General features: G+C 51.9%; 10 protein-coding genes across 10 annotated transcripts; 6 read left to right on the top strand and 4 right to left on the bottom strand.

Annotated features, from left to right (window-relative positions):
• Positions 1-317: 317 nt before the first annotated feature.
• BO80DRAFT_426992 (uncharacterized protein) lies at positions 318-2,605 on the bottom strand. The gene is made up of 2 exons (XM_025719899.1): positions 2,074-2,605; positions 318-2,012 (listed from the first exon to the last, which is right to left on the bottom strand). Exons 1-2 carry the CDS (start codon positions 2,389-2,391, stop codon positions 375-377), a joined length of 1,956 nt encoding a protein of 651 aa, XP_025573216.1. The 5' UTR covers positions 2,392-2,605; the 3' UTR covers positions 318-374.
• A 1,769-nt stretch (positions 2,606-4,374) lies between these two features.
• BO80DRAFT_426994 (uncharacterized protein) lies at positions 4,375-5,876 on the top strand. Its single transcript, XM_025719900.1, has one exon. It carries the CDS (start codon positions 4,584-4,586, stop codon positions 5,649-5,651), a length of 1,068 nt encoding a protein of 355 aa, XP_025573217.1. The 5' UTR covers positions 4,375-4,583; the 3' UTR covers positions 5,652-5,876.
• A 1,193-nt stretch (positions 5,877-7,069) lies between these two features.
• On the top strand, positions 7,070-10,568 carry BO80DRAFT_478998 (putative DEAD box helicase involved in nonsense mediated decay; the record flags this gene model as incomplete). Its single annotated transcript, XM_025723291.1, has 5 exons — positions 7,070-7,459; positions 7,518-7,876; positions 7,936-9,917; positions 10,012-10,105; positions 10,157-10,568. The coding sequence occupies 5 exons, from the start codon at positions 7,070-7,072 to the stop codon at positions 10,566-10,568; spliced, it is 3,237 nt and encodes a 1,078-aa protein (XP_025573218.1).
• A 937-nt stretch (positions 10,569-11,505) lies between these two features.
• mpkC (mitogen-activated protein kinase mpkC) lies at positions 11,506-13,132 on the top strand (the record flags this gene model as incomplete). The annotated part of the gene is made up of 9 exons (XM_025722203.1): positions 11,506-11,561; positions 11,613-11,660; positions 11,730-11,859; positions 11,908-11,951; positions 12,015-12,114; positions 12,161-12,517; positions 12,566-12,644; positions 12,707-12,890; positions 12,940-13,132. 9 exons carry the CDS (start codon positions 11,506-11,508, stop codon positions 13,130-13,132), a joined length of 1,191 nt encoding a protein of 396 aa, XP_025573219.1.
• A 446-nt stretch (positions 13,133-13,578) lies between these two features.
• On the top strand, positions 13,579-13,977 carry BO80DRAFT_446992 (uncharacterized protein; the record flags this gene model as incomplete). The annotated part of the gene is made up of 1 exon (XM_025721579.1): positions 13,579-13,977. The coding sequence occupies one exon, from the start codon at positions 13,579-13,581 to the stop codon at positions 13,975-13,977; it is 399 nt and encodes a 132-aa protein (XP_025573220.1).
• A 233-nt stretch (positions 13,978-14,210) lies between these two features.
• On the bottom strand, positions 14,211-15,961 carry BO80DRAFT_426997 (putative neutral amino acid permease). Its single transcript, XM_025719901.1, has 3 exons — positions 15,659-15,961; positions 15,179-15,608; positions 14,211-15,112 (listed from the first exon to the last, which is right to left on the bottom strand). The coding sequence occupies exons 1-3, from the start codon at positions 15,846-15,848 to the stop codon at positions 14,317-14,319; spliced, it is 1,416 nt and encodes a 471-aa protein (XP_025573221.1). The 5' UTR covers positions 15,849-15,961; the 3' UTR covers positions 14,211-14,316.
• Positions 15,962-16,350: 389 nt separating this feature from the next.
• BO80DRAFT_466606 (putative amidase) lies at positions 16,351-18,169 on the top strand. The gene is made up of 3 exons (XM_025722793.1): positions 16,351-16,467; positions 16,537-17,159; positions 17,215-18,169. The coding sequence occupies exons 1-3, from the start codon at positions 16,439-16,441 to the stop codon at positions 18,153-18,155; spliced, it is 1,593 nt and encodes a 530-aa protein (XP_025573222.1). The 5' UTR covers positions 16,351-16,438; the 3' UTR covers positions 18,156-18,169.
• A 166-nt stretch (positions 18,170-18,335) lies between these two features.
• BO80DRAFT_411523 (SDR family NAD(P)-dependent oxidoreductase) lies at positions 18,336-19,422 on the bottom strand. The gene is made up of 3 exons (XM_025717975.1): positions 19,248-19,422; positions 18,740-19,195; positions 18,336-18,664 (listed from the first exon to the last, which is right to left on the bottom strand). The coding sequence occupies exons 1-3, from the start codon at positions 19,303-19,305 to the stop codon at positions 18,369-18,371; spliced, it is 810 nt and encodes a 269-aa protein (XP_025573223.1). The 5' UTR covers positions 19,306-19,422; the 3' UTR covers positions 18,336-18,368.
• Positions 19,423-19,537: 115 nt separating this feature from the next.
• Positions 19,538-22,685, top strand: BO80DRAFT_148802 (C2H2 type zinc finger domain protein). The gene is made up of 6 exons (XM_025713762.1): positions 19,538-19,844; positions 19,919-20,347; positions 20,399-20,689; positions 20,745-21,780; positions 21,862-22,277; positions 22,353-22,685. Exons 1-6 carry the CDS (start codon positions 19,712-19,714, stop codon positions 22,577-22,579), a joined length of 2,532 nt encoding a protein of 843 aa, XP_025573224.1. The 5' UTR covers positions 19,538-19,711; the 3' UTR covers positions 22,580-22,685.
• Positions 22,686-23,272: 587 nt separating this feature from the next.
• On the bottom strand, positions 23,273-24,040 carry BO80DRAFT_360436 (uncharacterized protein; the record flags this gene model as incomplete). The annotated part of the gene is made up of 1 exon (XM_025715966.1): positions 23,273-24,040. One exon carries the CDS (start codon positions 24,038-24,040, stop codon positions 23,273-23,275), a length of 768 nt encoding a protein of 255 aa, XP_025573225.1.
• Between the last annotated feature and the right edge of the window lie 424 nt (positions 24,041-24,464).

Below are 24,464 nucleotides of genomic sequence, written 5' to 3' on the forward strand. Positions count from 1 at the left end.
TCAAACAACGCCAACGGAAAAACCCCCTGACTGCGATGCATATCCGCCAATTCCCGGGCCAATCGCTCATCCGATAAGGGGAGGCTAGCCTTAAGACTGCCTTACGGAAACCCCTGTGCCACAGAGGTTAGCGGAGGCCAACCAACATGCTTTGAGCTTGACTTCAACGACCATTAATTGGAGCGTATGATACTGGGGAGAAATGCCCAAAAGCTCTGGACACCGGGCGGGTACCAATCGGATCGGTGGTCACTCAGTACAGCTGGCACGGGAAGCCTGTCAGTATAAGATGTGAGGAAAACACTCGTTAGGTAGTTCTCTTTTCTAATCAATGGCTGCAAGTGCTATCTATTTCATCATCTGGGGAAGAGCTCTTATACATAATATCTACCCTTTACAGGATGAACGTCCACATCCTCCGCCGAGGTGGCCAGCGCAATGCAGCCCACCTCAGCCCCCGGCTCAACATCTCCCAAGTATAAGGTTTTGTCTCGTGTATTCTTCGCCCACTCATCCGACGACCATGTAGAAGACCCGGGTACATCCGTGGTCCTATTATGCAGAAAAGCAACCGATATCGACCCCAAAACATCGGGCATGAGCGTGATGAAGCGCAGAACTGCGCCGACGATGGCACACATGAAGATCGTCACCGACGCGAGAATGAGCACGCCAAGCCAGGCACGGCTGCATTGGACCACGTCTTGTTGAATGGTGGCATTGGCACCTATTTTTAGGGTGCTCGCTGCCCACGGCGAAAGGGACGCATTGTAAGACCCGGTAAAGGCCGGCGCACCAATCCCAATGTAAAGAACTGGGTTGAGGAGCTGGGCCAGACGGATCTCAAACACCTCCCGGCCAACGGTGTATGTTGGCATGAGGGTGGTGCCTATCACGGCATGATATGGATCCGCGAGATAGGCGACTATGGGTTGGTACCCCCCAGAAAGTTGGGAGTAGGGAAATAGTCCCGTGAGAAGGGTCAGAACGGATTGAGCGGCTACGTTGTCAAAATCAAAAACGGTCCAGTTGTGATTATATTGAGGGGTCGGCGAGCGGCGGACCGAAGACAGGTTGCAAGTGCTTGCGGATGAACTCCCAGACGTACTTCCGGTGCATGATACATTTGCATCGACGTAGGTGGTGGTAAGATCGCACTCGGCTAGGGTCCACCCAGCATCCTCATTGTCCCCCGACGTATATTCCACCTGTGATTCCCATATGAGCTTTCGGGCCGGACGAGTCCCGGAAGCCATCGACGCGGAAACCCCCGAACAGGGCTTGGAAATGGCAATTTGATACTGCGTGCCACCTTTGCTGCTTGCCCAGGTGCAGTCGACGCCGTTGTTAGGAGTTGGGGCATCTGAACTCGTGTAATTGATGAATTTGGTCTCGTTTGATATGCCGAACTTCGAGCAGGAGACAGATAGGTATGAACCGGGAAGGGTGAAGGACGTGTTGCCTGAACTAGCCATATTATTCACTGGGGTGCCGACCAGCGAGGCGTACGACAGATTGTTCGTCTGGAGAATATCCATCCATTCGCTATTGGTATTCTTCTCAATCGCAGGGAAGCGGACGTTACCCCAGAGATCTTGGTTGCGGGTTCCCAAGAGCGATGCCGCCATGATGGAAGCAATGACTGGGTCCGCTACCGCCGTTACAGCTTCCGACCTCCCTTCTGCATAACCGTACCCGTACGCGGTGAAGGTATTCATCGTAGTCAGATTGATCGGACTACTCGGGTAGCTTGCCACGATGGAGATTACCCTCAGAGATGCCTGACTGCCTAATGGCGACAGACACCACAATACAATGGTCAAGACGGCAAAGACGTTCAGCATTCCTAACCTTATCTGGGTGAGCAAGGCACCCGAGATCGTCTGGCTTCCGAGACATTGCTCCAATAGTCCGACGGTCGCCCCTCGACGGGTCTGAATGCGCCACGAGGCGATGCTCTTCATGCTACCACCGGCGACGGCGGCGAAGAGGACTGGGAAGATGGTGGGCGCCTTTACACCAAGTGATGTGAGCCAGGCCGCGTGTGGTGTATGGTAGGGTCAGAAAGCTTACGTATTGCGAGACGTTGTACAGCTTCGAGCCTGTCGACCCCGGACCGGCAGGATGTCCATCGAGCCGATATACCCAGATACCAAATATGGTGAAAAGAAGAGCTATGGATCCAACGATGATGTCAAAGGCTAGACGTAGATGCCGGTACACTGAAGAAGTCTCGAGAGGCTGTGGCTGGAGCTTGTTTGGCTCTTTTTCCTCGACCGCAGGACTTTCGATTGTTGCAGGATGCAGCGGCGAGACTATCACTGGAGACGGATCTGGAAATTGTTCCTCGACTGGTACAGCATCGTACGAGGTCCGCTGGTACTCCCTCATCTCTTAATCTATGTCAGAGATTGGTGTGACAAGAGTACACTCCGAGGAGGCTAAACGTCGTGTTGATCAGCTCATAGTTCATGCAAGAAGTAGGGCAATTATATATCAAACTGGGAAGGGGAGATTGGGCCGCATCGCATTGACCGTGACAGAGATATCAGCACTAGGTGGGTTTTGGTGGAATCCCCGGGAGGGCTTGTGGCGCCGTGCATGGATACGAGGCTGGCTATGCACTAATGCTTGTGATCACGGCTCACCTTACCGTTCTGATACTTCTTCGGACGACGGAAAAGGCTCTGCATTGCTCGCGACGGAGAATGCATGTCAGGAAAGAGTTGATTGGAGATTTCTTCGTGGCGCCAGACAGAGCGCAGACCCTTGCGAACATCTTCTGTCTGGTGCAAAATAAGCACGAACTCGCAGCCTCGCTTATGGGGGCACAACCATCATAGTGACCCAGGGCAACCGCTAAGAGTAGTTGTCCGTAGCCTGTCAAAAGGATATTCTTATGTCAAATAGTGACATGCACGAAGGAGAGGGAACATATGTTTTGTGATGCTTTTGGCCTTGGGAATTCCACAGTGACTCGGATTTTATGTCCATGGCGCACGGGGCTCGACATCGATCCAGCCTCGCGGGTGGGTGGGGGACGGCGGACATGCCCGGCTTGGAGCATAAGCCGCACGGCGCAGAGTGGAATCGGCAATCTCGCCTAGACTGAGAGATAAGCCTCCTCCACTTACCAACACGCGAGTTATTTCTTGTCAGATCTACACCATGTAGACCGAAAGAGATCAACCCCGCCTGGTTCTTGGTGTAGAAGGTTGAGATGTCCCAACATTCTCCTGTCCTGCAGCATACTTGCTAATATGATACTAATAATACTCGTTGCTTGTAGTCTTCAGTATCAAGGCCCCAGTCATCAACGTAGACATGGTTGAAAGGATAGAACGTACTACTACCATTCTTGATACTACCATCCGCGTCTCACTGCCTCCATCCATAAACTCAATGTGTAAGCACCAGCCTCCACACCAGCAATAAAACACCTCAAGTCCACGGGATTTACACCTTATTGCCAGTTTCTAGACAGCCCAAAAAAGAGACATATCAGGTCATCATCATTAGGACAGATTACCCGGCTGAGGACATGTTCTTTTGATTGAGTAGCCGTAACAGGATATAACACGATTGCGTATAAGATCCAACGATAGTTCTACCATTACTATACTCAATGATACCAGCACGACTACGTCTATGTCTGGTCAGATATGCAATGTACTGAACGGCGATCGTTTTCTACAATATTGCTACCACTTATCCCAGTAAGCAACAATCTTAGTCGTATACTAATGCAAACCAAGCCAACAAGAAATTACAGATAACACAAGAGGACAAGGCTCAGACTAACAAGTATAACACGCCGGATTTTCACTGAACAACTTGCAGATTGAAAGGTTACAGACACCACCTTCCCCTATAATGTCATAGCTATGAACGGTCAATTGGATGTACTCCGATCAACTCAGTAATCCCGTATTTAGGAATCCTCTCCACACGACTGGCATCATACTGAGGTTAGTATGGATATAGATCGGGGCCTCCAATTCAGCCGATTCTGGCTTCTAATTGGTGCATAGATTGGGGCTTCTGATTGGTTCTTGCGGGAGCTCATGACGTAATTTGATTTCAGTATTGCCGGTGCTCACCGCTTCAGCCAGAACAGGTAGGGGCGCTGGGGAACAGAGGCTTAGGGTCATTCAGAATATAACTCAGACGATAGATCTGAGCCAGAACTTTATATAGATGCAAATTAAGGATGGCTGGATTAATCACAGCGTCTTGAGTGCTTGATGAGGCTCTTGAGAGGAGATGCAGCGGCGACGCCAAGACGGCTTATCGATAGTCGCGCCGACAACCGCCCTGACAGTCGCAGACTGAGACATTGGTCTTGGCGCATCCAGCCTGGTTGTTTACGGCGATCAGCTGGCTGGATTCATCTTGATACTTGCTATCATCTGTCATTCTGATGAGATTCATATCCGGTCAATTGAAAATTACTCGTATCTGTTGGTATAGCTGGGTCTATCTAGCAGTACTAGTGCATATCGAAACAGTGCTGCCTGCATTCCAGTCTCCACAGGCCTACGTACGACGGGTATAACCATACGCGGGCTAAGCATTGGGGCAGTATGGTGCTTCTTACCTCCTCGACCGTCTCCGTCATCATATCCACCGGTGTCATTTGTACCTTTACCTTTCTGCTCTTCCTATCGGGTTACGTCCTGCAGCAGCAGTCCGTCCGCAGCATCCAGCATGCCATTCGTCCGCCTCCACCCCCGGACCCCGTGGCAGGCCACAATTTGGTAGGATCGCCATACCAAGGCGACGGACAGGAGCTTCTGTCCGATAGGGTTGCCGATAAGCGCAAGAGGGATGCTAGTCCCCCACAAGCAACAAGGGGAAATTTTGCATACCTCCAGCTCCTCTCCACTCCCGACCCATCCAACATCTGCTCCGCTATCCTTTTCTTCAAGCATTTGGCGACCAATGGCACGGCGGTCCAGGACCGTCTTTTCATGTATCCGCGCGAGTGGGACTTGATGCCCACAAAGGAGCTCACGGAGCCTGTTTCCACGGCCCTTTCTCTTTTGCGAACGGCAAGTCTGGAATACGGCATCTGGCTTCTGCCCATCGACATGACGCTAGCTACTGCGGAAGGCTATACACCTACGGATACGAAGCTGCTGCGGCTGGGGCAGGTCCAGTTCATGCAGTACGATAGCGTTCTGTATGTCCAAACGCCGGGCTTGCTGCTCGACACTGGCAAGCTGGATGCCATGCTCTTCTCCCGACCGCTGCCGCTGCGACATGACAAAAACAGGCCCGAGTCGTTCAACAACGAGGCTTGGGTGCCTATGCCCTTGAGAGCAGAACGAGATGCAGCTCTGCCTCCTGTGTACCTAATCACGGTAAACAGTGTCGAAAATGGCCACATTGAAGCTCGTGGCCATATTCCAAACACCGGTCTCCCAGGTTTTGGAAGCCTGGTCACGGGACCTGAGACCGTACTATCACCAAAAGAAGACGGTTATAACCCTGACGAGCAGCCAGGATACGTATATTTTCAGCAGGACGATGATGGCCACGTTCAGTGGGCCCAGAATCCACTATTTGGGTCTTGGCGTATTGGCCAAAATGCGGTATGCGAGGGCGTCAACTTTGACGATGATGCAGTTCATGATGGATATGACTTGTGAATTTCTTTTATGTGATGATTTCTGGGGCGTTTGTCGGCTTTATATCGGGCACTTATATTGATGACTGGTGGACCGGTCTGGCAATTCTGAGTCCTGTTTGGATTTTTAAGTATGGGTAACGACTGTGGGTTCTTGTCAATATTTATCTCTTCATATCCTTTGGGGGGAAGTGATGTGTGCAACCATGTGTATATGAAACATGAGTTATGCGAATGAACTTCGTTATTTAAGAAGGTTGTCGTTTCATTAGTCACTGGCTTCTCTATTCGGCTTCATTGCCGTGAAGCTTTCATAGCAAACCCAGCCTCGTCATTGCCTTCAGATCCAAACATTTCCTATCAGCAATGCGAGTGAATTAATGAAATGAAAGATAGGAAGGTTGCTGGACTTTGACGCAAGTCGACGGTTATTCCGCCCGATGGCCGCTATGGCTGGCCCGGTCTGCAGCATTAAATGCCTGAGGCATAAGGTATTCAACGGCTAGCATTAGATTCATCGCGATCAATGCTCACTGGGGACCGGAAGAATAAGCCATGAAGGGAGGCGATAATCTAGGGTTGGCTATTTGGATGTTACTTGAATCCACAATCTGTAGTGGTGAAGAACCTAGTAACTGTTTCCTGTCATGGAAATGGCACCTTGAAGCATGGTACGTTCAACCTGAGTCCAGCATTGTGGTGATGGCTATACCATGTACAAGCGCAAACATGAATGCGTATTGAAAATATCAGGCAAAGCATTTGCATGACTAGCGGGGTATAAGATTCACCTTTGCAATGAAGCTGGAAACTGCCGATACCAAGCCCAGGAACCACGGTGAAAAACAAGGGCATATGAAACAAACACCGCTGCCACTCATTCCCATTGGCATAGGCTTTGATTGCCTGGATAACTGTGGCTGAATCCATTTCCACTGCCCAGCTATCCTGCAAACCGACTGGGTGCCCGATGTTACACTAGGTCATAAGCCATCTCTACACGGTGGTATCACAATCGCGGGATGCCGCTGGATGTCTCAGATGGCCACAGTCTATAGGCTGAGTGCTGCAAGAGCCAAGAGTGACAGCTCGCTGGGCGAGCACGAACGAGAAAGGAACGGATGGGATGAAGACGGGAATTGCCTGGAAGCTAGGGTGAATATCCTTATCACTGCTGTCCCCTAGGAGTGACCCTGCCCGAATTCTCAGTGAATCTTATTTAAGATCCTAAGATTTTGGCAACATCTCCTCCTTTCCCGCCTAGTTCCTTCCATATCCATTTTTCCCTAGGAGCCGTTGTCAAGTGTGCTTGCAGCACCTACTAGGCTGTGTTAATCTCTCTCTCCCTTTCTTCTGAAAAATTTTCATCGTTCTGCTCCTGCAATCACTACGCTGATATTTCCATTCTGAAGCCTTATTGACGCTGTATAATCCGCCGATATGGATCTAGAAGACGACTTTGACCCTTCGCTTCCCAGTTTGTCCTCCGTGCTAGGAAAGCTCAAGGTCGAGCCACTCTATTTTGCCAACACGGACGTCAAAAAGTACTTTGTTGAATCCAATTTTGAAAACTGTGAGGAATGGCTGAAGAAGCCAGAGGTACCATCATCCGAAGAGATCATGGGTATTTATGACTCTGCCGATGACGATGATTGCATCGCATTGGAAACAAACAGAGTCGATGGCCCCTGGCAGTCGAAAGACGCGTATCTTAGAGCTCACTACGAGCTTCTGAGAGAAGATGCCATTGGTCCTCTCAGGGACGCTGTGGCATACGTCAGGGAAGACCCGAAGATGATGGATTCCAAAGTTGTGTCTGTTTACGACAAGGTACGCTCTCTGATTTATTTTCTCCTCAGCTCACTAACAGCTCAACGTATTATTTTAGGTTTACTTCACCGGTATTACATTCGCACAAAGAGGTCTCGGCCTTCGGATCCAATTTTCTACCAGTCGAGCCGGAAAGAGTATCGCGTGGGAGTACACCAAGCGTCTCGTCACTGGCTCTATCGTCGCCCTGAGTCCGGCAGACGATGGGTTCCGCGAAAAATGCGTGGTTGCAACCGTTGCTGCCAGGCCTCTCGAGGGCGTCCGGCAGCATCCCTCAGAAATTGACATCTTTCTTGCTAGGCCAGAGGATATCGATCTTGACCCTCACAAAGAGTGGATTATGGTAGAAGCCAAGGACGGTTACTACGAATCTGTGAGACATACTTTGACAGCACTTCAGAAGCTGAAGCAGGAAAAGTGAGTAAAATTCCTGGGTTGTAATTCTCTTACAAGCCGGGGTCTGACTGACGTCGTAGATTCCCTCTTTCGGAGCATATTTGCTTGCTTGACCCCAGCATCAAAGCCCCAGATTACGTCAAGGAGGACCCAATGGTTGACATACAGTCCGCAGTCGATGGCTCTAGCGAGGGAGAGACACTCGACATTCTCAAAGACTGGCCTCTAGCACCAAGTCAAATCATGGACAGTACACAATGGAGAGCCTTGAAGAAGATGCTCACAAAACGGCTATCCGTTATCCAGGGACCTCCGGGCACTGGCAAGACGTATGTGTCAGTTATTGCCTTGAAAATTCTGCTCGCAAACATGAAAGACGGTGATCCGCCTATTATCGTTGCCTCCCAGACGAACCATGCATTGGACCAGCTTCTAAGGCACGTCGCCACCTTCGAGATGGACTATGTCCGAATTGGCTCGCGGAGCAGCGACCCAGACATAAAAAGGCGCACTCTCTATTTTATCAGACAAAACTCGCCTACGATAACAGTCCACGGGAGCATTTTAGGCGGAGCCAAGAAAGATCACAAGAGCTTGACCCAGGCTATTATCAACCTTCTGCAACCTCTCATGGCTGGGAACTCCGACAAAACCTTTCCTGCTTCGCTTTTTGCCGAGTATGGGTTGCTGACAGAGACGCAACTTGACTATTTAACGAAAGGAGCAAAAGGCTGGGTTCGCCCCGGTGACGTTGAAAGTACTGACCCTCTGGTAGCCTGGCTGGGAGATGAGGTGGCACCTTTCGAAGTCAAGTACATGACGGAGAACTTTGGGTTTGCAGAAGATGAGGTGGATCTAGAGTATGAACAGCTGAAAGAATTGGAGGCCGAACAAGGTCTCGAGGAGGATGACTATGAGACCCTGAAAGGACATTTCGCCGCTATTCGAGAGGGTTTCTGCAGCCACAACTTTTCCTGCTCCGAGGCGTCTGCATTGGCACATCTCAAACAACCGGACTTGTGGAAGATCAAAGCGGAAGCGCGCGGGGCCGTTTACGACGTTCTTCGGAAGCAGCTAAAGTTGAAGATAAGGGAGCAACTTCTTCCGCTGGTATCTTGCTATTCAAAGAACTGCGAGAATCTCCAGATAGGTAAATGGGAACGGGATTATCACATCCTCCAAACTGCCAAAGTAATTGGCATGACCGCCACAGGTTTGAGCAAGTATCGGGGACTGATCTCGAGTCTCAACCCGAAGATTGTTCTTATCGAAGAGGCAGCCGAGGTTATTGAAGCTCCAATATCCGCGGCTTGTTTTAACTCTCTTCAGCATATGATACTCGTGGGAGATCACCGGCAGCTCAAAGGGCGCTGCACTGTCCCAGAGCTTGAAGGTGAACCCTACAATCTCGGGGTTTCGATGTTTGAACGGCTGGTTAATAATGGAATCAAATATGTGACACTGAAGAGACAGAGAAGAATGGTTCCAGAGATCCGGCAGCTTCTGGAGCCTATATACGGCGAGCTGCAGGATCATGAGTCAGTATGCAAGCGCCCTGGGGTGATGGGCATGGGGGCTGTCCGCTCTTACTTTTTCACCCACAACTGGCCAGAGAGCAAGGACAGTCTCGCGTCCAAGTCCAACGCAATGGAGGCACAGATGGTCGCAGGGTTCTTCGTTTACTTGATGCAGAACGGGAACGCTCTAAAGGATATTACGATACTGACATTCTACAACGGTCAGAGGAAGAAGATACTCTCCTTGTTGAGGCAACATCCCTATCTCCAGGGTCAATACGTGAAGGTTGTGACCGTGGACTCGTACCAGGGCGAGGAAAATGAGATTGTCATCCTTTCACTGGTTCGGAGCGGCACAAAGAACATCGGATTTCTCTCCATTGAGAACAGAGTCTGTGTTGCACTGTCGCGTGCCAGGCGTGGATTTTATATGTTTGGAAATGCCATGTCCTTGTCAAATGACAGCGACCTCTGGCGAAGGGTTCTAACCATTATGATTAACAACAAACCGCAACCGCGCTTGGGAGCCCAGCTGCCAGTCACATGTGCGAAACATAGGAGAAAATTTCCTATCAAAGGTCTGGCGTTCTTCCAACATTTTTTTTTTCATGGAGCATTTTGCTGATACGAGCATCCTAGGCCCTTCAGACTGGAGCAAGTTGAACGGAGGATGTGATCTACCCTGCGACGAAATGTTGGACTGCGGTCATCCCTGTCCTATCAAATGCCATAGGTACGCGCGGTGCCAAGAATATCTAGTGATACATTAACTAACGCTAAACAGCTTTACGCACGGGCAAGTACGATGCAATAAGACTTGCGGTGCCCGGATGGCATGCAAGCATGTCTGCAATGTACCTTGCGCCAAAACCCATATCTGCTCGTGCACATGTGGGCTAGGCCCACACTTTGATTACGAGTCTCAATCATCCACTGCCCCATCGAAAAAGGTCAGGCCCCAACCCGAAGCGATCCAACGCTACCAAGAGTATGCAAATGGAGGCGCAAAGAAGCAAGACGCGCTGTTGCTTGAGAAGGCTACCCTGATGAACGTGCAAGTCCCGTGCACACCAGAAAAGCCCAAGTCGGGTGATCTGCTCCTCGACTTTCGGCCAGAAGAGAAGGGGGCGAGCTCCAGTCCTAAAGTAGACAGTATGGGAGCCCGTGTGCCGCAAGGGAATCTACTGGAGGTTTGATAGGTCACAATGGCTCAGTGGGACGAGGGTAGCGGAGGCGTGTTTCAGCAAGTTAGTTTTAGCACCAAAGTTCGGCCGATAGGGCTGCTAGTAATTAAGATAAAATTGCGATGATGTCAAGACTCTGGAATGCACAAGGACCCGTGCTGATTGGTCCGGAGGCCATGACAACGATACGTAGATAGCACGGCGTCCAGCCAGACTGTGGCTGATTTCCCCGCATTGCCAGTCATTTGATTCTTCGACCTTCTCGACCTTTCTCTACCCTTCGTTCCCGAGCAATCCAGATAGGCCCGGAGGGTTCCACCGACGGATGATAGGACTGGAACGCACACGCGACTCAGCGGGGTCAGCTGTGTAACTCGAATGTCGGAGACCGTCACTGCATGGAGCGGGACAAGAGGAAGACACCAGCTGGACTTTTATGTAATGTAGAATCCCTTGGACTTTGAAGAGGTAAGGATAAGCTCGGAGGTGGCCGGAACGTGGGGAGGGAGCCCTGGACAGTGGCCGTGGACGACCCGCTCAGGGATGGAGACCGCCAGCGAGCTGCGATGCTGGTGGCCTGCGAGGTCGCGGTGGATATTTCGCTTAAGACTGCGGAACCGCGAACCTTGGAAAGCCCCGGTGCTGGTGGCTGGTCCCACATCCCGCCAATCGCAGCCCGTGGCCTCATCCAGGCACTGCCCAGGCACCACCGCCGTGGGACGTTTCCTGCTCTCTTCCCTGACCCCGATGGAATCCCTCCGATCATTCACTTCCCTCCCCCCTCCTCCGTTCTTAAGGTCCCTTAACACTAGCGGCCGTTCATGATGCAACTTCCCCCCCTCGAGCAGCTGTCATACCACGACTGCAACTCGTATATCTTCTCCGCACGCGCCACTGACTGATTCCTTTGTTCATCCTCTGCTCCACCCTTATCGCTCAACCAGGCAGCATGGCGGAATTCCTTCGCTCGCAGATCCTGGGAACCACGTTCGAAACCACCAACAGGCAAGTCATGACGTCGATCGGGATTCGATCTCGTAGCTAAGTCTTGGTCAGATATGCCGATATTCAGCCTGTTGGGCTCGGTGCCTTTGGGCTTGTTTGGTACGAAGTCTTTCTTTCTAGTGGTGACTGACCGGGACATTTTGCTGACGGACTCCCCGGGGATACTAGCTCTGCCTATGACATGATCACCCGCCAGCCAGTTGCAATCAAGAAGATGATGAAGCCCTTCTCCAACTCTACTCTCGCCAAGCGCACGTATCGTGAAGTCAAGCTGTTGAAGCACCTACGTCATGAGAATGTCCGTATTTGCATGCTAACGATAGCGTTGCATTGCTAATGGTCACAGTTAATCGGACTGAGTGATATCTTCATTTCCCCACTAGAGGACGTGTATGTACGATCCGGATCGCTGATACCGTGGGATTGTCGCAGAGGACTAATACTGGCACTCAGATATATGGTTACGGATCTTCTGGGGACCGATTTGAATCGACTTCTCACAGCAACCCCTCTGGACGGTAAATTTGTTCAATATTTCACATACCAGCTACTGGTAAGCCCGTCAAAACCGATCTACTTTCTGACTCTAACGATCGCAGCGAGGCTTGAAATATATCCACTCCGCGGGCGTCATACACCGTGACCTCAAGCCGAGCAACATCCTGGTCAACGAAAACTGTGATCTTAAGATCTGTGATTTTGGTCTCGCGCGACTGCAGGAGCCCCAGATGACGGGATATGTCTCCACCAGATACTACCGAGCGCCGGAGATTATGCTGACCTGGCAAAAGTACGGCATGCAGGTGGACATCTGGAGTGCGGGCTGTATCGCTGCAGAGATGCTCCGTGGAAAGCCTTTGTTCCCTGGAAAAGACCACATTCATCAGTTCTTTTTGATTACTGAAGCCCTCGGCAATCCACCCGATGAAGTTGTTGAAAGGATCTGCACCAAGACTGTAAGCTTGAAGCTCCTATGATATGTCTTGACCTCATTTATTCTCTAGACTCTGGACATTGTCAAGTCACTGCCGAAGCACCAGCCACTTCCCTGGAAATCTCTATTTCCGGGCTCGGATAGCGATGGTAACTACCTTTGACAGATCAACACTATGATACATCGGATACTGATCGGTCTATCTTTACAGCCATTGACCTACTTGCAAAGATGCTCATTTTTGACCCGGAGAAGCGACTTTCTGCTGCACAAGCTCTAGAGCATCCATACCTGGGGGTGTATCACGACCCAACCGATGAACCAGTGGCGGAACACAAGTTCGATTGGTCATTCAGCGAAGAGGCGCATTCGATTGATGAGTGGAAAATCATGATGTAGGTGCCTCTATAGTCGTCGTCCTGAGCTCTCGACTGACTTTGATAGATACTCTGAAGTTGTGGATTTCCATGATCTTGGACCTGCTGGGGAACCCGTCGTTGCAGAATCCTTCTTGTCTCCTGACGCGAGCCTCAGTCCAGAGGTGTTTGGTCCGCTCAACGAACTGGAGACTCAAAGCATCGTCGCTAAATCCATGGAGAGCCTGGATCAGGATATTATGCAGTATCTTCAGATTTAGGTGCAGCCGAGCAGCAGAGCTTGCTGAATGAGTCACGAGTCCGATGAGATATTTTCACTTTATGACCCATGAGAATCGCGGGATCTGACATCATGGCACATGTATTTCGTCAGTTCCTTCATCAGATGAGAATCAGCCCGGTCAGTCGACAACCGGGGAACTCCCTTGCTTAAGGTTTGTCACAGGCACCACCTAAATAACGCAAGTTAGTAATTTATTTCCATCATGACTGAACCAGCTACCCAATCGCTCTTTCCTTAGCACTGCGGCTCTTCTATTCTTCACACCATTGCACCGGCCCAAAACCACGGATTCACTCACTCACGCTGAGACCAGCAGAAATACAGACATACAACTTCAGTTCCATCCATTCCCATTACCAACCCTCCAACAAAACCAACCCATCTTATCAGACCAACGTACATTCCAACATCCAATTCTACACCATGAAACTACCTGTCCTCCCCACCATACCAACCATCACCCTCCTCCTTCTCCTCCACCACCCAATCCCCACACACGCCCTCCCCAACCCCCAAAACCAACCCACCACCACCCCCCTCACCACGACCTGGCAAATCTCCCTGTACCAAAACCCCCAATGCACCGGCGAAACGACATCCTTCTCCGGCAACGGGTCTCTTCCCTGCCACGATACGATCCTCAACGGCGGTGCCTTGGGCTATATTGTCACGACGAGCGCGCAGTCGAATTGTTCCATTCGGGTGTTTGATGATACGGCTTGTCGGAGTCTGGTTGAGGTTGTGGATGGGGTGAGTTGGGGCGCTTGTCGGGTTCCGGATTTGCAGGAGGGGGAGATTCGGGGGGTGCTGGTTTTGTGTTGATTTATGAATAGGAGGGTGGGAGGTGGGAGGGAAGTGAGGGGGGGGGCGGGTTTTGTTGCTGTGTTTCGTTTGATTTCTTTGATTGAGTGGTGGTGATGACGGTTGTGATGATTGCTGTTGTTATTGGTATTGTTATTTTGCGGATGAAGGTGTATCACGCATGATTATGATTGCTTCTTACTTTCTATGCTTGAGTCTGTGATGAATGATGGGTAGTCATAGCATTGAGATATCGTTCTATCCCATTCATATCCATATCAATGAAAGTAATCTATACATCCAGCCATTTTACGTACTCCAACAGATAATCAAACAAAAAACCAACAAGCCACCATCAAGTCAAGTCGAACCACTATTATCCGCACACGAAAACACCCCATCAATCTCACCACTCCGATACGCATCCAAAATCTGAACAATCACACCATACGTCCCGCCCACCGTCAAAAACATTCCCAACACTATCAACCCCACATGCAACAAATACACCCCCCGCTTCACCACCCCTCCTCCCCAATAATCTCCATGACTATATACCCACAACCAACCGGGCAAACACAACGCCAACGGCGCGAACCCCAAACTCCCCACCAGCGCTAACACATACGTGAATATGGGGATCGCACAGGCCAGGATGAATGCTATCGCAGCCAACCCGATCGTACAGCTCAGCCAGGTACCCCAGTGGATGATCGTATTGGCTTGTAGATGGCGCGAGTGACGGAGGATTCGCACGAAGAGGTATTTCGCTGCGACGTGGACGTATAGGGATCCGCTGACGATCAGGCCGGGCAGGGCGATGCCGTAGGCAACCCGTTTGAGGGTTGGGCCGGCGCTGCCGAGGGCCGGGGAGGCGATCCATTGTCCGCACCAGCGGTAGATGACGAGGGCGAAGGCGAGGTAGGAGGCCGTTACGAAGGTCATGCACAGGTAGACGGCTTTGGGGTAGTCTTTGGGTTTGCGCATTTCGGAGATTACGGGCAGGAAGGCGGAGGTGGCGGCGCTGGAGACGAAGATTGTTGCTGAGGCCGTTATGCCTGCTGCGAAGGTTGGGTGGCCGATTACGCGGTAGCCGAGGTCGTAGGGGCCCGTTTGGGGGGCGATGGCGGGGCGGGTGCGGGTGGTTACGCCGATTCTGGGGGCGGTTAGTTTGGTGGTGGTGTGGGAGGGAGGAGGAGGTGGGGATGGGAGGGGGAGGTACACGACGATGAGGACGGCGGCGAGGATGCTGGCAAAGCCGACCCAGGTGAGCCAGCCAATGTGGGAGAATTTGCGCACGCTGGCAAAGCCGGCGATGATGATGGTCGAGATGAAGGCAAACCAGACTGTGCATAGGGAATGGAGGGAGAGGGCGTTGAATGCGGCGGAGACGCCGATGATCCCTGATGCGGCGGTGATCACGTATGTCACGATGAACATGAAGCCGACCAGCTCGCGGAGGATGGGCCCTCCGGTGAGCTGAGCCATGTCGGCCACGGAGTGACATTGTGGGTAGAGGGTGCGGAAGTTCCCTAGGATAATAGCCCCGTAGGCGTTGATAACGCACCATCCGACCAGGTTGACAGCGCCAGGGAAGGCACCCAGATCGTACATGACTGATGGGATGGAGAGGATTCCTGTTGCGAATAGCACTGGAGAGATTGGTTAGTAGTTTGTATATCTGAGGATGGGTGTGACTTACTCTTCAGGAAGATTGCGGAGGCACGGATCCAACTGACGGTGCGGAAGTCGACTTGGCCATCTCCTCGCTTGAAGACTTCATGACTTTCATCGCTTGATTTGAGCTCTGAAGAATTGGCGATTCCGATGTCCTCGCTGGGGTCCTGGACCGGGGTGACCTTGAGGCCTTTGGACTCGTCGAAGTACGACATGGTGGACGCGCTGATTGTGGGAGAATGGGACATCCTCCCGAGCGGGATCCCTTACATTTTTAAAATACGATCCTTGTGCAGAGAAATCCTGCAAGGAAGCAATATCACGGGCGATAAGATGTGCATCCGCACGGGATTCATCCCTGTCGTAGAGAATGGCCGATGAGGTTGAAGGGGCTGATAAGGACGCGGGGATAATTCTCCGATGGCGGGCCTTGTTGGAGTATATCAGTTGGAGTAGAGAGCATCATGCGTTATCAATCGTGCGATTAGACGTTTTTGGAGTAAGTGTATAATGTGATAAGCCCAGTGATTTAGAAAATCTTGTTAGTTATCAATGCCAATGCATGCGTTTGCATTGATGTGGAGTCGTCTAAGCCCGCGGCCAGTGATAAGCTTTGACCCTGCCGCCCAAGTTGGAGTCTTTCTGCTCGACTCCAACTGCTGCTGCTGATAAGGCTTGGCGTAGGCGATATGGTCGGCTTTTTCTTCGCAGAGGACAGTGGTTTTGTCCTTTGCCATGTTCTCCTGAGTTGGTGCTCGGTCGGACTGTTGGGATTCATCCAACGCCACAAGGTTGCTTGATCGTCATGTCGGTTTTGTTCACTTCCATCTCGCCGTACGTGCTATCTACCGTCCTCCGTTCCCCGCCTTTCCCGGGACTTGCAGCCTGACAAATCATTTACAGAGACAACCCGGTCACCAGGGAGGATGCGGGGTCTCTTCTGCAAAATCTAGGACTTTCCGTGGATCAGGAACACGAAGAAGACTACCATACCCTTCTCGCCGCCGTCCACGATTGCGCTGAAACCGTTGCGAACCTCCCCGATTACCAGCCGGTCCCGGATCTAGATCGATACCCCCGACAAGATGTCCGTCGTCCATCACCAGAAGAGCAGGTCTTTGGGCAAGCCTGGGCTCATAAATTTCTGATCAAGGGCAACCCGGAGGGAGGACTACTAGCAGGGAAGACAATTAGCGTGAAGGACTGCATTGCTGTCGCAGGGGTGCCACAGTTACTGGGAAGTGATATCATCCCCTCCTGGACTCCAATCACAGATGCGACGGTTATCACGCGGGTCCTCGATGCTGGTGCTGATATTCACGGTACCTCGACTTGCGAGAACTACTGCCATTCCACCGCGTCCTTCACAAGTGCGCAGGGTACGGTAGAGAACCCTTTTGCAGCCGGGTACTCGGCCGGCGGGAGCACCTCAGGAGGGGCAGCTTTGGTCGCAGCTGGTCTAGTTGACATTACGCTTGGTGGAGACCAGGGTGGGAGTATCCGGGTTCCCGCCGCATTATGTGGCTGTATGTGCATCTCCAACAGCTGCTCTGCAACATGGCTAATTGCTTTTACTCTTAGGTGTTGGGTTGAAACCGACTTATGGCTTGGTGCCGTTCACCGGTATCGCCAGCGGCGATGCCATTGACGACCACACGGGACCGCTTGCTCGCAGCGTTATTGACATTGCGTCCTGCCTGGACGCTATCGCCGGTTACGATGGGATAGACGATAGGTGCTTGGGCAGCCCCAAGCATGGATCTACCTCGTTTGCCAAATCGCTCCAAACGGATCCCTCAAGTCTCAATGGCTTCAGAGTAGGAGTACTCAAAGAAGGCTTCGAGCACGCCTCGGTTGACCCAGCAGTCAAAGACTCCGTCATGGCAGCTGCCCAGAAATTCGCCGATCTCGGTGCAACAGTCGAAGAGATATCTCTTCCCGACCATTACCACGGGCCCGCTATCTGGACCATCCAGTCGCGCGTCTCAGGTTCCTTAACACTGCTTGGCCAAGCCCATGGGAGACGAGGTCTCTACATGACCGAGATGGAGCGTGAGCGACTTCCATGGACGAAAGAAGGCTTCCAACGAGCCTTCCCCTCCACCAAAAACGTCATAATCAACGGCCTCTATCTCACCTCGCGCTTTCCCGACTTATACGGTAAAACCGTTAATATCGGTCGCAGGCTCCGGGACCAGTACGAGGAGATCTTCCAGAAATATGACGTTGTCGTTATGCCAACCACTCCGGTTGTTGCGCCCAAACACGGCGCGCGAGGCCTACCCCTAGAGTCTCTGAAGCCTAGCATGGGTCTTACGATCAACACAGCCATCTTTGATGTTACGGGCCATCCGGCAATGTCTATCCCGGTGGGCTTCGCGCCGGCCAAGGACAATGCTGATGTCACACTCCCCGTCGGTATGCAGATTGTCGGAGGATTGTGGCAGGAGTCGAAGATACTCCAAGCGGGATATGCATGGGAGACGAACTATGATTGGAAGAATGGAGCGGATCGCCGATAGAGCATATTCTAGAGATACATTCAATGTTATTGGTTGTAGAGCATGCTATTGTCTCTCTCTGTCAGGAGACTTTGGGAGGGCTTGGTCGTAATTATTCTATAGGCATTCCTTAGCCACGCCGTCCCATCGGACTCACTTGTCTTGGTAAACTGTGAGAGCGATAGGTTGGAGTTTTGGTTTCTTGTCATGATGATAATTATTATTTTCAGTGATCTAGTTGATAACATAGCCTCCATCTACAACAAGCGCATGGCCCTGTACAAACGATGCAAACGTCGAACACAGGAAAAGTATCGTGTCGGCCACCTCTTCCGGCTTCCCCATTCTCTTCATGGGAGCAATCTCGATCGCAGGTCGAAGACGCTCGCGGACTTCCTCGCTGTGCGTGGTCATTGGTGTCTCAATAACTCCCGGGCAGACACAGTTCACTCTGATGCCATCCGCCGAGTAGTCGATTGCGTCGGAGCGAGTCATTGCGATCACAGCAGCTTTGGAACCACAATACGCAGCTAAAAGCAGTTTCCAGTTAGCGCGATCACAAAAGGCTGATTTAAGAAATAGGTAGAGAGAAAACACAAACTTACGGGCTCTAGGCTGCCCGACGATTCCCAGCTGACTCGCAACATTGACAATAGCGCCTCGCTGCGGTGCACGATTCAGATCATGACTTGGTAGCGGATCTTGCTTCAGCATCTGTCTGAGCTCAGCTCTAGAGCAGAGCCAAGAACCCCGATAATTGATATTGTTGATATGATCGAACGTTGCCGTCGACGTCTCGGTGGTTCGCAGCTTATCCCCTAGGATTCCGGCACAGTTGACAGCATAATCCAGCCGTCCGAACGCATCAACCACTTCACTAATAAAGGCTTCGACGAAGCTCTCGTCGGATATATCGCCCGCCTTGACAACTAGGCGAGTGTGAGGGTAGGAAGCCAGGATTGACTCCCGAGTCTGATCTAAAGAGGAGGGGTTGAGGTCTGTAATGGCAATTCGCCCACATCCTGCCGAAGCAAACCCTTTGGCGGTTGCAGCACCGATGCCTAGAACACTGTCAGCTTTTGTTGCTTTTTTCTTCCCCTCGTGGTGGCCTACCTGTGCCCCCGGCACCGGTAACGACGGCAACTCCCGGAAAGGTATAATTGTGCGTCATATCCGCGGGGCAAGGATCAACGAGATTGGAACGAAGTTAATTGCGGATGAACAGGGGAACCACCATTGCGGGCGCAAGAGTATGTATCTTGCTGCTGGCATGCTATATATCGCGCGTGCTAATTAGCACGCCCACAAGCACGAGCATGTGCCCGATCGAGTTGGAGACAGTGACCTTATCGCCGGGTGGGGTCCTTCCCAAAGTGGCGTTGGGGCACACGGTTCGGCAACGACGGTTGGAGTCGCTCGTTTCCAAGTTCTCTTTCGTTGGCGGCCTTCTCGCCATCCTCCAAAAAAGCCCAATCACCACGACTAGGCCCCTCTGCTTTGCCTACCTTCTCCAATTGGAGTGATCGCGACATCATCTTATCACCCTACCCTCTTTTACTTTACCTCCAAATGTCTTGATGCTGCCACAGTCTTCCTCCCAGCCTGCCCGGGGCACTCGTCGCTCGAATGTTGGAGCAAAAACTCGGGTCTGCGTCCATTGCGGGCGCAGTTTCAGACGAACAGAACACTTGGAGCGCCATGTTCGCACCCGTAAGTTCACCATGTGTATCATTCTACATTCTTCTTGCTTCAGGACATGCTGGCTAAAGTCTCTGGCCCCTTAGACACAAAGGAGAAACCGTATATCTGCTTCTGTGGCTCGGCGTTCACCCGACGAGATCTACTGAAGCGACACACAACCATTGCACACCAGAGCAGTGGCTTAGTTTCGCCCAACTCCCAGCCAGATAACGAAGCCCTAGATCATGCCAATCGGCCCAGAGCCTCTGAACCCGCCACGGTCCCACCCCACTATAACAATCAACCGACGTCACGTCCCGACGTGTCGCTCTCGGTGCCGCCAAATGTGGATCAATGGACAGGGCCACAGCGAGGGCCTTACATAGAACAGGACCGAAATCCTGTTCTGGAGACAGGAAGTAGTAGTGCGGGTGGCTTGCCCCATACTAGTGCAGTTGGCCATGATGCGGAAATCTTGGAGGCTGCTCAGCTTCTTCTTCCGGGCAATTATCGGCACGCTCCAGCAACACCGGGTAAAGGGCTATTCATCCACCTCAGATGTGCCACAGCTAACCGATGGTTAGCCCAGCCAATGCCATACCTACACGAGGAGCTGAATCATTTTCAGGATTTCACCCATTTTCTCGACTCAATTGGTCTTCCATCGGAATGGGTTCCAGCCTTTGGGGATATCCCTCAGATGCACAATCCCGTCTCAAACGAGTCCCCTGAATATAGCAGAAATGCTGGAGAGCAGCATGAACCATCATCGCGCCCCCGTCAGCCAGACAGGTCACGAGCCGACTCACCCTTCCGGTCGTGGCTCCCGTCCGTGCCTCCTGGGGACCAGAGTTTTGCCTCTGTTTCCGATTACGGTACGCCTACATGCTGAAAGCTCACGGTCGGATAGTTGTTCTAACATAGTCACAGAGCCCCCGCAGATCGCCAAGAGCCAGTCGCCGCTGAAAGTCACAGAAGAGCAGAGGCAGCGTCTCGCGGCTTCCTTGGACGAGTTCCGTTATCTCATTCCGGATTTTGTCCTGCCTTCGCGACACACATTGACAAGATATTTAACGTCATACTTCTCCGGCTTTCACACACACCTCCCTTTCATACATGTGCCGACTTTGCGGATTAACGAGCGGGCCCCAGAACTTATTCTGGCCTTTATGACAATAGGCGCTCAGTACCGCTTCGAGCATCGCAATGCAGAGAGGCTCTTTTATGCAGCCAAGGCAATTGTATTATATAGGCTCTCTAAAGAGTCAAGCCCGCCGCCTTGCAATTCCATCATTCAAATACCATTGAACAACATCCGGGAATCACCACAACGCTCCGGTCAAGAGCCATCGCTTTCACCGTCGCAGTTCGCTGCCGGAATGGATGCATGGAGACGGATCGAGAACATTCGTACTCTACTAGTCTTGATGGGGTACTCTACATGGGAAAAGGCTGAGCTTGTTCAAGAAGCATTCGGGCTGCAGACATTGCTGGTGCGGTGTCTGCGAGAATTCGGACTATTGGAGAATATCACAGTTGCCCCGCGGCACTCTCCTCTACAGTGGCACGAGTGGGCTGAAGAGGAATCCATAAGGCGCACCCGATTCATCTCGTTTTGCTTTGTCCACGTTCATAGCATAGCATACAACATCTACCCGGTGCTTCGAAGCAGCGAAGTCCATCTACGCCTCCCATGCTCCACAAAGGAATGGAAAGCTGCCACGGCCCATGACTGGGAAATCGCTCAGAAGGAGGTAGATTCTCAGCAGCTGTTCTTCCAGGATGCCTTGGCACTATTGTTGCAACCCTCACGGACTCCAGTTCTTTTGGATCCAATTCCTGCGCCATTGGGGAACTATATCTTACTCCATGGCCTCCTCCAACGCATCCATCTGGTGAGCGAACTGTCCATACCGAATGGAGACCAATCATTTTCTCTCCCGACTGAGGAGTTGAATAAGCTAGAGTAAGTAGCTTTCTGGAGCGAAATTGTCGCCTCAACCCAACTAGCTCAAGCTCGGCATCAGCTGCTAACTCGCATTACTAGGAGGGCTCTCCGGTCCTGGACCTCGGTATGGCAACAAGCCCCAGAATCGAGTCTCGATCCGCATAATGAAAACGGTCCCATCCCATTCACATCCAGCTCGCTTTTAGGATTGGCCTATGTCCGCTTGTCGCTCAATCTTGGCCCGCATCGTCAGCTTGAAACGCGGGATCCATATCGCATTGCCACCGCGATGCACAGATCACCGCGGCCAGGAAGAAGTTATAGGTTGACCCCTGCCTTGATCTATTCAGCACACGCATTGAGCATTCCCGTGCGTTTGGGTATCGACCATGTTGCACGCAGTCAAGCATTTTTCTGGAGTGTCCGCCATTCCCTTGCCGGTCTAGAGTGTGCGGTTCTTCTTAGTAAATGGCTTATGTCTCTGGCAGAAACAGGAAGCAACCAAGCCTTGAGCGGTACGAACTATCCCCTTCCATAGTCCAATGTCAACCAGCAAGAATGGGACACCTGCTGACTTTGGTGGCTACCAGAAAATGAAAGTCGGATCCTGCATTGGACGCGTTGCATTGTGCAAGAGGCGTACGAATCGATGGATCTGGATGAAGGAGAAGCGTTCCCTAGTCAGGACCCCACCAGCCTCGGGCTCGCTGTCATCAAGCTTTGGGCCCGCCTCTTTCGAAAGAACACTCAGTGGCCGTTCATCAATGTAATGGGAGAAAGCTTAGAAAGGTACCTTGCCCTGATTCGGCCAGGCTAAACTGCAAAGCGTTCGTGAATCAATCGCAACCGTCCCTGGCCAGATTGAATATCCTCTGTTTCGTGGATCCAGAGAATACAATCGATGATGGAGACAACTCTACCGCATATTGCGGTCTGTCTCTTGACGTTCTGGTCTGCTTGAAGTCATCAGTGACCGGAAGCATCTCAGGATGTTCCCTCTCCTGGAACCGGAAAACCCGGAAGCATGAATGTCAATCACCCACCTGCCGGGCATAATCTTACGATACCCTATTAGACTCTTGGGCCCTGGAAGGACGACGTCATCAAGGCTCGGCAGTAGCAGCTACTCAGCGCCACCCTGCTGCTGTAGACTTTATTCTAGGGTATGGCCTAGCTTCCGAAGCTTCCGAGCGTATCGGAAGTGGAAGGCTGTTGGATGTCATAGTCCTACACCAGGTCATGAAATGTTACTTTGAGCTCTACACCTGGCGATATTCTGCACGGCTAAATTTTGTGCACGCTCACACATTACACGTTATTAGATTGTCAAATTACATTAATCCATAATTGGATATGAAGCGATTATTACAGAAACCATGTCAAGTACCGCCGTTCCCCCTCAACATGAGACCGGATGTCCACTCAGCAACATATTTCACCATTTGTCCACCAGAAGCTTGACCTCATTACCAGGTGTGCAAATGGCACAGTACTCAGCACGGCACAAAGCTTACCAGGCCCTCTTCGCCCAGCTCGGCGAAGGAGTGGCGGAGGCAGACAGAGCGGCAGAGCTTGAAGCAGCTGCACTGGCCGAGACGTTCGCACCAAGCGTGCCAGTAAGAGGTCCGATGAACAGGGTCTGGCCGCAAGGAGTCGAAGGAGCAGTAACGCAGCCTTGGAAGTACTGACCAAGGCGTCCCTGTCCAGTTCCATTGGACAGGACGTAGCCGGGGCTGTAGGCAGGAACCAACGAAGAGCTGTTCGAAGGGAAAAGGACAGACTGTTGGTGGCCAGCAATATAGTAGGCGTGTGCAGTATGCTCGGCAGCCAAGCGGGCCCAGAGGAAGGAGGCCTCGGGGGCCTGTGTGTAACCAGCCAAGGCGATGTACGCCCCGGCGACTGTGGATTCCAATTGGAGGGCGTTGCTCACAAAGGACTCGCCGTCAGTAGCACTTGGGAAGCTGAAGCTGCAGTTCTGAGGAGTCCAGCCCGACAGCTTTGCGCCGAGTTGTTGCACGGCACGCACACCCAGGCGATTTTGTCTCAGGATGCCCTGGAAATTGGTATAATATTGGGAGGTGGAGCTGTTCAAGGCATCGTTCAGGAACGTTTGGTTGACGGGAACCGACGCATAGAACCGGTCAAGGAAGTACGAGAGCGCATAGCCGTAGTCAACAACCTGGGAATCGGACGACTGAAGCGAACAGCTTGACGACGCGTTCTGGGCCAAAGCAGCTCCCGCAAGGAGCAGCCCGTTCAAGGCGGAGAAGATGCGCATGGTATCGAGTACTGTGGGAAGACGCAAAGCAACTGTGTGTGTGCTGCAAGATGTGCACGGATTGATTGCTGGTAGTTTCACGGATACTCGGCCTGACAAGACTTGCCGTGGGCTACTCTTATAGCCTCCCGCAAGTTCGGCACAGCCTTCCAGATCTGCTGGTGCAACGATATGATGAAATCCAGCCTTGTCGACGCGCGGCTTGTCAAATCTCACTGGTACGGAGCCTCGACTCCATCATTTGCATCATGACATGGCCGGATGGAGCCTAATTGAGAACTCTACCTCATATCAAAGGGGAAGGAAGAAAGAGTTTGCCTCTGGACAATGCGCCTTCTTTCATTCGATAGGTCGGTTCACCGTCGCGGAATTCCCATCCATTAACTTCGAACTCGGTGTTCGCTCGATCCATGGACCCTTATGC

This window comes from Aspergillus ibericus (assembly GCF_003184845.1).
Source record: "Aspergillus ibericus CBS 121593 unplaced genomic scaffold BO80scaffold_32, whole genome shotgun sequence".
Taxonomy (NCBI): domain Eukaryota; kingdom Fungi; phylum Ascomycota; class Eurotiomycetes; order Eurotiales; family Aspergillaceae; genus Aspergillus; species Aspergillus ibericus.

What these genes read in the sequence shown, in the direction of transcription:
- BO80DRAFT_426992 (XM_025719899.1), bottom strand. Translation starts at nt 2,391, where the DNA reads ATGAGGGAGTACCAGCGGACCTCGTACGATGCTGTACCAGTCGAGGAA. An exon ending in TGTACAACGTCTCGCAATAC is followed by an intron (nt 2,013 to 2,073) that starts GTAAGCTTTCTG and finishes CTTGGTGTAAAG; the next exon opens with GCGCCCACCATCTTCCCAGT.
- BO80DRAFT_426994 (XM_025719900.1), top strand. Translation starts at nt 4,584, where the DNA reads ATGGTGCTTCTTACCTCCTCGACCGTCTCCGTCATCATATCCACCGGT.
- BO80DRAFT_426997 (XM_025719901.1), bottom strand. Translation starts at nt 15,848, where the DNA reads ATGTCGTACTTCGACGAGTCCAAAGGCCTCAAGGTCACCCCGGTCCAG. An exon ending in CTCCGCAATCTTCCTGAAGA is followed by an intron (nt 15,609 to 15,658) that starts GTAAGTCACACC and finishes CAATCTCTCCAG; the next exon opens with TGCTATTCGCAACAGGAATC. An exon ending in GCCGCCGTCCTCATCGTCGT is followed by an intron (nt 15,113 to 15,178) that starts GTACCTCCCCCT and finishes AACCGCCCCCAG; the next exon opens with AATCGGCGTAACCACCCGCA.
- BO80DRAFT_466606 (XM_025722793.1), top strand. Translation starts at nt 16,439, where the DNA reads ATGTCGGTTTTGTTCACTTCCATCTCGCC. An exon ending in TTGTTCACTTCCATCTCGCC is followed by an intron (nt 16,468 to 16,536) that starts GTACGTGCTATC and finishes AATCATTTACAG; the next exon opens with AGACAACCCGGTCACCAGGG. An exon ending in TCCCGCCGCATTATGTGGCT is followed by an intron (nt 17,160 to 17,214) that starts GTATGTGCATCT and finishes TTTTACTCTTAG; the next exon opens with GTGTTGGGTTGAAACCGACT.
- BO80DRAFT_411523 (XM_025717975.1), bottom strand. Translation starts at nt 19,305, where the DNA reads ATGACGCACAATTATACCTTTCCGGGAGTTGCCGTCGTTACCGGTGCC. An exon ending in TACCGGTGCCGGGGGCACAG is followed by an intron (nt 19,196 to 19,247) that starts GTAGGCCACCAC and finishes ACAGTGTTCTAG; the next exon opens with GCATCGGTGCTGCAACCGCC. An exon ending in CGTCGGGCAGCCTAGAGCCC is followed by an intron (nt 18,665 to 18,739) that starts GTAAGTTTGTGT and finishes AACTGCTTTTAG; the next exon opens with CTGCGTATTGTGGTTCCAAA.
- BO80DRAFT_148802 (XM_025713762.1), top strand. Translation starts at nt 19,712, where the DNA reads ATGCTGCCACAGTCTTCCTCCCAGCCTGCCCGGGGCACTCGTCGCTCG. An exon ending in TGCCTCTGTTTCCGATTACG is followed by an intron (nt 20,690 to 20,744) that starts GTACGCCTACAT and finishes ACATAGTCACAG; the next exon opens with AGCCCCCGCAGATCGCCAAG. An exon ending in GAGGAGTTGAATAAGCTAGA is followed by an intron (nt 21,781 to 21,861) that starts GTAAGTAGCTTT and finishes TCGCATTACTAG; the next exon opens with GAGGGCTCTCCGGTCCTGGA.